Source organism: Carcharodon carcharias, chromosome 6 (genome assembly GCF_017639515.1).
Source record: "Carcharodon carcharias isolate sCarCar2 chromosome 6, sCarCar2.pri, whole genome shotgun sequence".
NCBI classification, from domain to species: Eukaryota; Metazoa; Chordata; class Chondrichthyes; order Lamniformes; family Lamnidae; genus Carcharodon; species Carcharodon carcharias.
The window spans coordinates 37,446,991-37,462,042 of NC_054472.1; the positions used below are offsets into that span (position 1 = coordinate 37,446,991).

Consider the following 15,052-nt stretch of genomic DNA (forward strand, 5'->3'; position numbering starts at 1 on the left):
AAGAGACTGAGATAATTATAAGCTGTAAAGGTATATCACCATCTATATCTAATCTTTGTGTTTGTGCAAGAGTGTGAGACAAGTGAGTGAAACATTGGGGTATTTTCGGGGTTAAATGGCTGTGAATAACTAACCATATTTAATTTAAAACTCACAAAAAGCTTGCTGCTGGAATCATTGAATTGGGGAACTCATGTTATGGGTAAGAAAATACACACCTCTTACATACAAACATACTGATCACAGGCAGTAAAAGGAAAACATAAATTCAGTCCTTGGCAAGTAGTTAAGGTGAATAACATTGATGTATTTGAACTCCCCCACAAGTGAAAACATCTTCGCTGCATGTACTTGTCGAACTCCTTCATAATTTTAGAGATCTCAATTGAGTCACCTCTTTTCTAGGGAAAAGAGTCCTAACATGTTCATTGTGTCCTGATAGTTGTACCCTCTCAGTTGTGGTATCATTCTTGTAAATCATTATGTGCTCTCTCAATTGTATTTTATTTCTTTTGTATAATATGAAACTATACTCCAGTATTCCAAATGTGGTCTAAGATTCTATACAGGTTTAATATAACTTCTCTACTTTTCAATTCAATCCCTCTGGAAATGGCCCCTGTATTTTATTGCTTTTTTAATGACCTTGTTAACGTGTGCCACTACATTTGATGATTTGTGTATCTGGATCCCAATTCTTGTGAATTTAGGCAATTAAAGCTAAGGCCCCAGAAATGAATGAACGATGTCCAAATATACTCATTTCAGATTTATACTTTACACACTGAGGCAAACTATTTCAAAAAGTGTAGCTTTAGATGCAGTCAGTGATGCAGTGCCCCTTTGTGTACAAACGTGGTGTCATACAGAAAATTCTTAAACACCCTTTTAAGTGTGATTTGTGGGAGCCTTTTGAAGAAAACACAACTTCTGTTGAAGGGTCATGAGGACTCGAAACGTCAACTCTTTTCTTCTTCGCCGATGCTGCCAGACCTGCTGAGTTTTTCCAGGTAATTCTGTTTTTGTTTAGGTTCACTACAACCTGGAACCACTCATTCATACTTGAAAAATAGTAACTTGAGTGGGGTACCAGAGGGCAATTGGTACCCAAGGTGGGACTGCACCCTAACAAAACACGAAAACTATCGGCAAAGATACGGAAAAAAGTGGGTGGCAAAAGAGAAAGAACCATAAAAAAGTTATGGCACAGAAAGAGGCCATTCAGCCCATCATGTCTGTACTGGCTGAAAAAGTTAGCTACCCATCCTATTCCCACTTTCAGCACCTGTTATGTTGCCTTGCAGGTTACAGCAATTCAGGTGTAGATCCAGATACCTTTTAAATGAGTTGAGGGTTTCTGCCTCAACTACCAACCTGGGCAGCAAATACCAGACATCTGCCACCCTTTGTTTAAAAAAGTTTTTCCTAATATCTCCTCTAATCCTTCTACCAATCATCTTAAATCTGTGGCCCCGTTAATTGACTTCTCCGCTAGGGGAAACAAGTCTTCCCTGCCTACTCTATCTAGGCCCCTCATAATTTTGTACACTTCAATCAGGTCACCTCTCAGCCTCCTCTATTCTAAGGAAAACTCCAGCCTATCTAATCATTCCTCATTGCTGCAATTTTCCAACCCTGTCAACATCATTGTAAATCTCTTCTGTACTCTCTCCAGACCAATTTTGTCCTTCCTGTAATGTGGTGACCAGAACTGTATGCAACACCCCAGCTAAGGCCTGACCAGTGGTTTATACAATTCCAGCATTACATTTCTGCTTTTGTATTCCATATGCCTTTTATAACCACCATATCCACCTGTCCTGCCACCTTCAGGGACCTGTGGACATGCACTGTAAGGTCTCTCGCTTCCTGTACCCTTCTCACTATCCTCCTGTTTATTGAGTATTTCCTTGCTTTGCTTGCCCTCCCAAAATGCATTGCCTCACACTTCTCCAGATTGAATTCCATTTGCCACTTTTCTGTCCTCTCAACCAAACCATTGATATCATTCTGGAGTCCACAGCTATCCTCTTCACTATCAAATGCATGGCCATTTTTTGTGTCATCTGCAAATTTCCCAATCGTACTTCTCCTATTTAAATCCAAATCATTAACATATACAACAAACAGTAAGGGACCCAATTCTGAGCCCTGTGGAACACCATTGGAAATCGCTTGTCATTTGCTGTGGATCGTTATTCTTTGTTTCCTGTCAGTGAGGCAGTTTTGGATCCAACTCACCACATTCCACTGTATCCCATGGGCTTTTACTTCCCTGATTAGTCTACCATTAGTCTATGTGAAATGCCTTACTAAAATTCATGTAGACACCATCCACTGCACTACTCTCACCAATACTCATTGTTACTTCCTCAAAAAATTAAATTAAGTTAGCAAGGCACGACCTTGCCTTAACAAAACCATGCTGACAATCCCTAATTAACCTGTGCCTTTTTAAGTGACAGTTTATCCTGCCTCTCAGAACTGATTCTAATAATTTTCCCACTACCAAAGTCAGACTGACTGGCCTATAATTATTTGTCCTATCCTTTGCACCGTTTTTAAACAATGGTACATTTGCAGACCTCCAATCCCCTGGGACCTCACCTGTATATAGTAAGGATTGAAAAATGATCCACAGAGCATCTGCTATTTACTCCCTGGCTTCCTTTAACAGCCTGGGATACAATCCATCCGGCCCTTGTGATTTATCCACCTTCAAAGATGCCAGTCCCTCCAGTACTTCCTCTCTCGTTATGCTTATTGTATCTAATATTCCACACTCCTCTTCATTAACTGGAATGTCTGCATCATCCCTCTCCGTGGTGAAGATAGAGACAAAGTACTCATTGAGAACCATGCCCACATCTGCTGCATCAACACATAAGTTACCTTGTACATCCCTGATAGGCCCTACTGTTTCCGTAGTTATCCTCTTCCTCTTAATGTACTGATGAAACATCTTTGAGTTTTCTTTGATTTTACCTGCCATTATTTTTCCATAACCTCCCTTTGCTTTCCTGATTTCAATTTTTCACTTCACCCTTGTATTTACCATGCTCCTCTAGGCTTTCTAACGTATTCATTTTTTGTGACAGTCATAAACTTTCTTTTTCTATTTTATCTCACCCTGTATGTTTCTAGATAACCAGGGGGCTCTAGATTTAGCAGCACCGCCCTTTTTCTTTGTGGGGACAAGTATACACTGTGCCTATAGAATCTCACTTTTGAATGCCTCCCACTGGTCTATCACTGATTCACTTCCAAGTAGCTATAACCAGTTCACTTTCGTCAGATCACTTCTCAGCTTCGTAAAATTTGTCTTTCCCCAAATTAGGATTTTTATTCCTGTTCTATCCTTATCCTTTTTCATCACTATTCTGAACTGTATAATGGTCACTATCTCCAAAATGGTCACCCACTGCTACTTCATCACTTACCCAGCTTAATTTCCTAAGACTGAATCTAGAATTGCACTTCCTCTTGTTGGGCTTGTTACATGCTGTGCAAAAAAGTTCTCTTGAATGCAGTTTAAGAATTTTGTGCCCTCTGTGCCCTTCACACTGTTTGAATCCCAGTTGGTATTAGGGTAGTTGAAGTCCCCAAACATTATTGCCCTTTTGTTTTTGCACTCAGAAATTTGCCTACATATTTGCCCTCCTATCTCCTTCTCACTATCTGGGCATCTATAGTATACTCCTAGTTGTGTGGCTGCTCTTTTTTTTATTTCTGAGTTCAATCCAAATGGCCTAATTTGATGATTCATTTTGCATATCATCCCTCCTCATGGCTATAGTTGATTCCTTAACCAATAATGCAACACCCCAATTTTTTAGTCCCCTCTCTATCCTGTCTGAATGTCCTATATACAGGGATGTTTAGCTGCCAGTTTTGCCCCTCCTTAAGCCAAGTTTCCATTATAACAATGATGCCATGCTGCCACCTCTCTGTATGAACCACGTAGCTATCAGCGTCGCAGATGTGTCACAGTGACTGCAGCTACCACTCGAGCTCCAAAACCCGGAGCTCAAGTTTCTGCAGCTGCTGACTCTTCCTGCACATGTGATCATCTAGGTTACTGGTAGGGTCCACAACTTCCCACATACTACAGGACATGCATTCCACGCAACTGTGCTGCCCTGCAATGTCTTAACTTTACTTCACGTACATTAATTGCCCCAAAATCTTGTTTAAACTGTCCCGAAGTCTCGCTGTTTAAACTGGCCCGAAGTCTCGCTGTTTAAACTGGCCCGAAGTCTCGCTGTTTAAACTGTCCCGAAGTCTCGCTGTTTAAACTGTCCCGAAGTCTCGCTGTTTAAACTGGCCCGAAGTCTCGCTGTTTAAACTGTCCCGAAGTCTCGCTGTTTAAACTGTCCCGAAGTCTCGCTGTTTAAACTGTCCCGAAGTCTCGCTGTTTAAACTGTCCCAAAGTCTCGCTGTATAAACTGTCCCAAAGTCTCGCTGTTTAAACTGTCCCGAAGTCTCGCTGTTTAAACTGTCCCGAAGTCTCGCTGTTTAAACTGTCCCGAAGTCTCGCTGTTTAAACTGTCCCGAAGTCTCGCTGTTTAAACTGTCCCGAAGTCTCGCTGTTTAAACTGTCCCGAAGTCTCGCTGTATAAACTGTCCCAAAGTCTCGCTGTTTAAACTGGCCCAAAGTCTCGTTGTTAAAACTACCCTGAAGCCTCATTGTTCAAACTGCCTCAAAGTTTCATTGTTCAAACTGCCTCAAAGTTTCATTGTTTAAACTGCCTGAAATCTCGCTGTTTAAACTGTCCAAAGCCTCGCTGTTTAAACTATCCAAAGTCTCCCTGTTTAAACTGCCCAAAGTCTTGCTGTTTAAACGTCTCTGAAGTCTCACTGTTTAAATTGCCTGAAAATTGATTCAGTTATGGATTAAGAAGGAAGAACAGGATGCAGAAGCACTTGACCTATTCTTGTCACTGAATATTCAAAACACATGAATTTCCATCTTCTCAATTAGCCTTAGATAGCTTAAAAGAGGTAAAATGTGCCAATCCCTCTGACCAAAATGGCCCTGGTCCTCCCACCATTCTAATGTAACTAGTGTACATGTCACCTCCTATTGCTCAGACAAGTGTTGTGAAATGTATTTTGTGCATGCATTCTTTAAAAAGTGACTTTAAAATAAGATGATAGCCCCAAACACCCAAAGGTCTTAGTGTTGGTACTGATCTCAGCTCACTGTGAACCTTGGCCTCTGACCCTGCTCCTACAGAGTGTGTAGGTTAAAGGTGGTTACCTCATCTGTGTGATTTTGGTGGGCATTCAGACCATTATGAGTGCATTTCAGGCATTTGCTATTGTGAAGATGTTGGAAACAATGCTGTTGGGGAGAGCAGTGATAACAGAATGGAACAGAAAAATAAGAAGCGTGGCCCATTTTCCCCTTTGAGACAACAGGCCCAGATCCTAGGAAGGATACACATCTAGCTGGAACTCTGGTATCCCTCCTCTTTCCCTACATACTAGCCTGCTGGCAGATTATTAGCCAAGAAAACTTGCATACCCTTTCTCTTGCAAGTGACCTTGCCCGGAATAGGCTAAGATTCCACCCCAAACAAAGCCATGTGGTTAATAGCAGCACAAGCTGGTACTTGGCATATCCAGGACAAGCTGGAATTGTAGGCCTTCTGATGTACTTCCAAATGGTTTATGACCATTGCACACCATCAGGTCTACAGATCCTTAGGGTCAATGGCAGCAGTGAGCAGCAACAGCTATTTCGCCGATAAAAGCCAATTGAGATGTACAGGCACTACGTTTACTGCAGGGGCATCAATACATTAAACCATTAGTCACAAGTGACTTAATGACACAGATTTTTGAGAAACAGAGTCTTATAGTGTAAACCGTGTTAATCACATTACAAAGCCTGTTTATGAAAATGTAAAATTTTCAGATGTAAAGACTTCAGCTTTGCCAAAAAGAATACTTACACAGAGTTCTAGACTCATAACTGTTGAATATTTAGCATATTGCTCAAAAGTATGTGATCACTTAATACAAAATGATCAAGATTTATTTTTCCTTTTGCCAAAACTAAATTATGGTATTCCAGGATCACATTTCGTATTTCATCAGGAATGTCAATAATATTTCATAAAACCCAAATCTTTTAACCAAATAGGGGAGGTGGTGGCATAGTGATATTGCCTCTGAACTGGTAATCCAGAGACTTAGGGTAATGCTCTGGAGACCTGGGTTCAAATCCCACCACAGCAAATGGTAGAATTTGAATTCAATAAAAATCTGGAATTAAAAGTCTGATGATGACCATGAAACCATTCCGATTGTCATTAAAACCCATCTGGTTCACTAATGTCCTTTAGGGAAGGAAATCTGCTGTCCTTACCTGGTCTGGCCTACATGTGACTCTAGACCCACAGCAATGTGGTTGACTCTTAAATGCCCGCTGAACACGGACAATAAATTCTGGCCTAACCAGCGACACCCACATCCCATGAGCAAATTTACCAGTATCACCGGTATTAATTTATCCCACTTAATTACAAAACCGTTTTCTCCTGATTATAAATTTTCCCCTTCTTTTGTAGATAAGCATAAACCTAACCACTGGCTAAGTTGATCAATATTAGGAGAAGTCATGTAGCAGAGAGTTTGGATTAAATTATGTTTTACAGCTCACAAGCAGCAAAGTTATTAATTAGATATGGCCAGAACATGAGCAGTGCAGAATGGATCAACCAGCTCCTTTTATTGTACTTATATTCCACATTAACTAAGTAATTCCAATGTTAACAGCTTAGTGTACTGTTTTAGAATAACTAGGTACTACATGGTAGCTTCGGTGATGACTCTGTAAGGATTTTATTTTCCTCACAGTACTATCTCAACTCCAACATCATCAAAATAGAAAATGTAAAATATATTTCATGGAGGTAATATTGAATGTGGGACAAAAATAGAAAACATTGGCTATGCTCAGCAAGTCAGGGAGCATCTGTTAAGAGAACACAATTTGACATTTCAACTATTGAGCACTGAAATAGAGGAAGGGCTCAATGCCAGGTGTGAGGAGGGGTTCAATACCCAAAACCTCTTGACAGAGGTGACATGACCTATCTTCCCATGTTTTCTGTTTTTGTTTTGGATTTCCAGCATCTGGCATATTTTGCTTTTTGTTTATCGTTGCTTGGGGTGTAAGATCTTCAGGTTGATTCTAACCTGTTTTCCTGGATACGTTGTCAATGTTTGATCTCTATGATGAAATACAATATAGTTAAAGAACTCTGTAATCCAACAGATGGAACAATTGCGTCATTTTCATGGGGAAAATAAGTGAAAGAAAATAAATTGAACAATAACGGACTTCACTGTTTAAATTCTTTGTGCTCTTATATTTGTAATCTTTAGGACTAGCTCAATTGCAGGAAAGTAAACTTTTGTACAGGGCAGGGCATCCAAGCTGTTGTCTTTATAAATGTTCAGGAGGCCACACATTCAAATTTTATTTCCACGTGCACATTAATTTGTATATTTGTCAAGTTGCTGATATGAACAGACCTTGTCATTCTGAGCCAACAGCTCTTTAAAACCCCAACCAAAATTTCAGGCCTGCAAAATTGAAACTGGGTCAACCAGGATATAAACATGAGTTCAAATAGGAGTAAGTTGTCTGCATTGTGAGGACTATATTGCTAAAGTATGGGTGCCACAGATTGGACATCTGTATTAAGGCACAGCAATGTAAAACTACCCCTCTGTTCTTTTCAGTGGTGACAGTATAATCTAATTCAAAAGCATATCTTTGCTCCAAGCTTTATTCAGAGGGAGTGGAGGGGGGTGGAGAGCAGTGGTGCTGGTGTTGTGGTCTCATATTCAGCTGGAACTGAGCAGGTGCAGCCATGCTGGACTTAATGGGAGTCTTTAAAGATTTTTGGTGCCTTCCACCTGGATTATGCCTGCTTGGAAGTTCTCACCTCTATCTACAGTAAGAGGATCTGAGTACCAAATATGTGATTCTCGGTAGGTATTCCTTGTCTCTATTTATAATGGTGGACAAGGATCAATGCAAGTTGAAGGATAGGAGAATGTGACATCACTTATAGATACATGATATACTTCTATGTGTGCTCTGCCTGAAAGCAAATCCTTGGCTCATTGTCTGCAAATGCTCCATCCTGAGCCATTTTTCTTTGCAGTTTTCGTCAGTGAAGGTTTGTCATTGCCTTTGACTCTAAGGAGCAGGGCAGGGAGGCAGGTCCCAGTCTACCTCAGCCAGAACGGGAACCGAACTTGTGCTGTTGGCATTAATCTAAACCATATGTTAGCCATCTAACCAGCTGAGCTAGCTATGATATTACCTGCTCTCGAAAGTATTTATAGACCAGATTCAATGAATGTCCTAGTGGAGAATTTTGTTATAAGGGTGTTCTCACCAAAATGGGATTTGTGCCGGTGACTACATGAAGATCCGTGGCTGCAGGAAAGAAGACTGCACTGAACTTTTATGTCACAGTAATTTGTGTTGTATCCTGAGGGGGACGATTGGAGCCTGGCTTGTGCTGAGAAAGCGCAGCCTCTTGTCAGTCACCTCCAACTGCCATCATGCCACTGGAACCTGGATTCATGCCCTGCAGATCAGTCCAATAGCTGATCTAATGGCAGCTATCAGATCTTGGAAATCCTGTGAATGAAAGTACCTGAGCTGGAGAATAAGAGAGAGAAAGCAAGCAATGAGGGGACAGAGTGAGGAGTTTGTGGCAGAGGAGGCATGTTCTTTCTTTTGGAATTCCTTCCAAAGGAGTTTGTCCCCTAAAATCTCTTTCTTATCAATGTCACCATCATCCTAATCCATGGGACAAAATATTCTCCCATCCCGCTCCTTCTCTTAATCATCATAACCTTCATCTTCTTCTGACACTACTTCCCCACTGCTGTGATAGATCTTCAGTAAAGGAAGCCATAAACTCAGTATGCTTTGGCATAATTCCATTGGCATTAAGGGAACGGAAATTGACCTGTAAACTTCTGGCTTTGCTATTTCACAGGGGTGCTATGATTATTAGATTATCCCAACAGTTTCCCTCTCTCCGACTGCTAGTGCAGAAGGCTTCTACAGTAGCTTAGTCACCTTCTTCTTGTAGGGAATTAACTTTCTGATGTCACCTCTGGTCTCTTGTCTTTCACTTGCATTGCAGACACGTTTTTCCTGCAACAAGATTGTGTGAACTAGGTGCATGTTCGAATTAGTGGAATGTGCACCTGATAGTATCAGACAGCTGATGTAATTTATCTACTTGCCATCAGCTTGATAAAACTTAGAAGAGGTGCATAAGGTTCTACAAGCAAGTAATTGCTGAGAGGAGGCACTGCACAATCTCAATGACCTCTCAGTGCACTGTAAAGGTTCAGTTTGGTAGTTATTAGTTTAGAGTGTGGACGATATGTTATTGATCAAGGAAGAAAAGGGAGCGAGGCTGCTGTGTTACCAAGTCTTCAAGTTGAATATTTTACCTGCTCTGGTCTGCAGCTCTGGCGATTGGAGAGGTGCCACTGCTCCCTCCCTGCACATAATAAGTGAGATATTTGTATGTGATTTTTTTTTTTCCTTATGAGTATTTAATAGTCTTTCTTGTTCTCCTTTGCTACATCTTTTCCAAAGTTGTCTGAAGGTCAATGTCACAAATTGAAGCCTACCACAGGAATCTATTTGTGTTCATTATTTCAGTTGCTCCCTTAAGCAATCTGCTCTGTTTATGGGAGTTGCTGAACTCTGTCTCCTACTTGTTTGTGTGGTATGGGACCGGGACAATGAAAACCCCCTATCTTCTGGACTGCTGTCAGTGTCTTTTTAATCTCTCCAAAGACAGAGCATGATAATAGTTGATGCAATGAAATTGTACAAAAGGCAAACATACAGAATAGCTGAGTATATTGAGAAATACCTGTTTAATTCTTGATTTCTGTTTGCATATTACTACAAAAATAAAGAACATTCATGGACTCAGCCACCTATATATGCTCTTTGCTTATTGTAAGCTGAGTCAAAATCCTGAAACTCGCTAATCGCAACTGTGGGTGTACTTACACCAGATGGACTGCAGTGGTTCAAGAAGGCGGCTCATCACCATCTTCTCACAGGCAATTAGGGATGGGTAACAAATGCTGGCCTTGCCAGTGATGTCTGCATCTCAAGGAAGAATTTTAGAAAAAAATTCCTACCTCCAGCCTGCTAGAAACATAGAAAATAGGAGCAGGGGTAGATCATTTGGCCCTTCGAGCCTGCTCCGCCATTCAGTCTGATCATGGCTGATCCTCTACCTCAATACCATACTCCCACACTCTCCCCATACCCCTTGATGCCTTTAGAGTCCAGAAATCTATTTATTTCCTTCTTAAATATATTCAGTAACTTGTCCTCACAGCCTTCTGCAGTGGAGAAATCCACAGGTTCACCACCCCTGAGTAAAGAAGTTTTCCCTCATCTCAGTCCAAAATGGCCTACCCCGTATCCTGAGACAATGACCCCTTGTCCTAGACCACCCAGCCAGAGGAAACATCGTCTCTGTATCCAGTCTGTCCATCCCTGTCAGGATTTCATACATTTCAATGAGACCCCCTCTCATTCTTCTAAACTGCCATGAATACAGGCCTAGTTGGCCCAATCTCTCCACATACGACAATCCCAGAAATCAGTCTGGTAAACCTTTGCTGCACTCCCTCTATGGCAAGTATACCCTTTTTTAGGTAAGGAGACCAAAACTGCATACAATACTCCAGGTGTGGTCTCACCAAGGCCCTGTACAACTGCAGTAAGACATCCTTGTTCCCATGCTCAGGTCCTCTCGCAATGAAGGCCAACAGACCATTTACCTTCCTAACTATTTGCTGCACCTGCATGCTTGCTTTCAGTGATTGATGTACAATGACACCCAGGCCCCTTTGTACATCAACATTTCCCAACCTATCAACTTTTAAATAATACTCTGCCATTCTGTTTTTCCTACCAAAGTGGATAACTTCACACTTATCCACATTATACTGCATCTACCTTATATTTGCCCACTCTCTCAACCTGTCTAAATCACCTTGAAGATTCTTAACATCCTTCTCATCACTCACATTACCACCGAGCTTTGTGTCATCAGCAAACTTGGAAATGTTACAGTTGGTTCCCTCATCCAAATCATTGATACTGTGAATAGTTGGGGCCCAAACACTGATCCTAGTGCAGATGATATCAGGCAAGCGTCCCAACATCATTGTGCACTTGCGTGATATTTCAGTTGGTGGGTGCATGCGAGAGTCGGCAGCACGCCCATTGACAATTAAGAGGCCTATTAAGGCCATTAAAGTACTAAGAAAGATTGTTCACTGCCCATCCAACCTTACGGTTGGTGGGTGGGCAAATTGGCCAGGCAGCCTTTGCATTTTTGAGGAAACCTCATCCATTAAAGAAAAAATAAAAATGTTTTGACATAATTCTTTGTATGTATATGTTCATGTGAGTGAGTCCTATGTGGGGGCATTTTTTTCAGGTTTTCAAAATCTTTAATATTCCTCAGCTCCCTGAGGCAGCTCTCTGCCTTGAGGGAGCTTTCATCACGCACTCCCCCACGCCCACGCGGACTTCAGCGTTCACTCTCCTCCCACCCCTACCCCAGCAGCGCTGAGCCTTTCAGCCCACGTTTCACGCTGGGTGGCCGTTAATTGGCCAGCTGGCGTGAAATCATGGTCAGGGGCCGATCACAGGCGGTGGACTATTTCCTAGCCGCTCCCGGGCCTACCTGCTGTGCTCACCCGACAATCCGAAAATCCTGCCCATAATCTTTCTCTTGTGCAAGCAAATTTTCCCCTCAGTTTAGGCTATGGCCGGGATTTCCCGGCCCCATTGTGGCGAGACTTGCCATGGGAGTTTCGGCAGCCCAGCCAAAAGTCCATTAACTTTTGCCGGGAGCAGAAGATCCCAGCAGCAGACGGGGCCAGAAAATCCCCCCATATGTATTTTACATTTCAAAGGACACATTAGGATTTTCAGTATAAAATAGAATGTGGTCAGTGTGCAGAATGAGGAAAATATGGAACATAATAAAATCATTGAATCTAAATAATATGTCATAATTTACCATTAAGCTTAATGTCTTTGATTAAACACAGTTATAATAAGATCATAATGAGCCATTTGCAGTTCAGTTTAGCAATTGCTTTGATTTCTGTTGCCAAAGCAGACTGGTGAGTATAGTAATGTGTCTTTATTGGTTTTTGTTTGCAAAGTTACCTGGAGATAGCTTGGATCAGTGATAACCTGTTTTCACACAACACTTCAGTAGACAATGTTCCTGACTGTGAGGTTAGAGAAGCTCCTAAAAGTGATATTCCATTGATATGGGAGCGTAGACATTGCATGGATTTGGGGACTGAAATTGGATGCAATAGAGGAGGAGGAGGAGGAGGAACTTGGGGTGGAATCCATTTCCCTCAGATTTCCACGTTTTTCCTAGCTCAAAGAAAATAATCCAATTGAGGGGCAGCTTTTGCCTGATACCCCTCTGTCTTAACAATCTTTTGAAGGTGAATGAGGATAGTAGGACTAGTGGGATTCTAGGATTTCCTGCAAAATCTATGTAAGTGTACCTGCTTGAAGTGTAACTGGAGCTACAATTACATTTTCAATTGGCATTCGATCCAAAAGAGGCTCACTGCAATTTGCGGACAAGTAAGCATATGAGGGAGAACCTTCCCAATAAAAGTTTGGCACTCTATGACTTCAGCACACTGGCCTATGTCACCTCTGAGCCCATGGAGTGGCAAGGCATTGCCCTGTATCCTGCTGTGTATCCTGTCCTAATAGTACAGTGCTAATATGGGCACCTGTCCCGAATGATTAAATTACCTTATCCATTGGGATTTGAGATAGGACACCTGTAAGGCCAGATGGGCATAACTTCCCTCCCACCATACCTATGGCAATGCAGTGGCCCCTTTGCAGTTTCTACCCACAGAGGTTTTCTCTAGTATATCAGCAGTGCAATTGAAATTGTTTTGATTTAACAGACAAAGAAATTTTGGTGCTATTACCCAGTTCACAATCCAATGTTAACAATGTCAAAATCTCTTTTATTTTAAAAGCAAATTTTTGAATCCATGGTTTTGAAATGTAGCTTTGTCTATCCCCAAACCAATTTCAATCTCAATAATTAGCTTTGATGTCATACACTCATGAGCACCAGTAAAGGAGTAGAGGGGTCAGCAGGATAACTGACAATTGCAAGTTGACTGTTTAACTTGGCGCTTTGTCCACAGGTGCAATGGATGTAGAAGAGAGGACTCGCCAAATGAAAATGAAAATGAGCAAGTACAAACAGGTAGCAGCATCAGATTCAAGGTTGGAACAGGAATATCATTCTAAGGCAAGTGCAAAATGAGACCCTTCCCCAGCATGTATAAAGCACATGTAAAACAAAAATGTGGGGTATTAACTTGGACATAAGTTGCAATTTTATTTAGAACAGAGCAATGTGCTCATTATAATAGGAACAGAAATTGCTGGAAGTAGTCAGCAGGTCAGGCAGCATCTGCGAAGGGAGAGCCAGAGTTAACTTTTCCTTTCATTAATCCTTCATCAAAACTGGGGAAGTTGGAGAAATTACAAGTTTTAAGTAAGTACAGAGGCAGGGAAAAGGTGGGAAGGGTAGGAAAGAACAAAAGGGAAGGTCTGTGATAGGTTGGAAGGCAGGAATGATTAAATAGTAAAAGAGATGAATTTGCAAGGCAAATTGTGACAACGGGATAAGTAAGAAAAACGAAGGGGATCTAGAGGAGCCACAGATGGTAACAGTAAAATCAATATCAGCACCTCTCTCTCCGTAGAGTCCTTATTGACAGAGAGCTGCTAATCATGGCTGATGCCATGGTATCACTATGGGACAAGACGAGGAAGTAGGCCCCAATAGTTATCTCAAGCAATACAGGGGTTGAACCTCCAACATTGGTGTTATTCTGCACCAGACTCTCTAGCTATCTAGTCCATTAACCTAACTGGCTCCCTATCAGCACCTGCTATCTGGCAAAACATGGGCAGTGACTATATCTTTGAACTCATTGTTACTTCCGGAAGGTTGTAAAGTGTCTAATTAAAAAATGAGATGCTGTTCCTCAAGCTTCTTTTGAGCTTCAATGGAACTGTGTAGTCAAAACAGGAGTAGGATAGAAAATTAAAATGCAAGCAATCGGAAGCTCGGGGTTACAGCAAGGTGCCATGGTAAGGGAAGTGGGTGTTGGGAGTTATTGAAGTGTGGGAGAAGGGAATGGTTCATTCAAAGTGCTGAAAGGGTAGGGTAGGGGGAAGATGTGTTTGGTGGTGCCATTACACTGGAGGTGGGGGAAAATCTGCTGAATGCAGAGGCTGGTCAGGTGGAAGTTGAGGACAGTAGAAGAAAAGTGAGAACCAAAATATAAAAATGGGAAGGGCAGGGCCAAGGGCCTGGTCAACCATAATTCAAGAGAATCTTCAGTTGAGGAAAATGGAAGATATATCAAAAACACTGGTATAGAAGGCAGTATTGTTAGAACAGATGTGATGGAGACAGAGAAACTGGGAGAATAGCATAGAATCCCTACAAGAAGCAAGGTGTAATCGAGTTGGTTGTGAGGGTCAGTGGGTTTATATTAGCTGACAGCCTAACTCAAGAAATGGAAATAAGGAAGTTGAGGAAATGAAAAACCAGAAATGGGCCATGTGAAAATGAAGGAGGAGTGGAAAGTGGAAGCAGCGTTGATAAAAATCTTCCACTTCAGGGTAAGAGCAGGAAGTGGCACCAATATAATCATTAGTGTACTGGAAAAAGAGCTGAGACAGGAGACCTGTGTAGGATTGGAATAAAGAGCGTCGCATATATTCCATGGAAAGGCAGGCATGGCTAGCACAGGTTTCCCAAAAAAAAATGCAGGTTCCATTTAGAGGGAGTGAGTAGAGTGAAAGGAGAAGTTCTTCAATGTAAGAACAAGTTCATTCAGGCAGGGGAGGGTGATATTGGTTGGGGACTGATAGGGCCTCCATTCAAGGAAG

The 15,052-nt window shown here is 41.7% G+C and overlaps 1 protein-coding gene across 1 annotated transcript in view; it reads left to right on the top strand.

Annotated features, from left to right (window-relative positions):
- rims2a (regulating synaptic membrane exocytosis 2a) overlaps positions 1-15,052 on the top strand; it is a 1,407,304-nt gene that overhangs the window by 1,124,222 nt on the left and 268,030 nt on the right. The window contains 1 exon segment of the mRNA XM_041189340.1: positions 13,288-13,394. Within this exon segment, the coding sequence (XP_041045274.1) occupies positions 13,288-13,394 (107 nt within the window).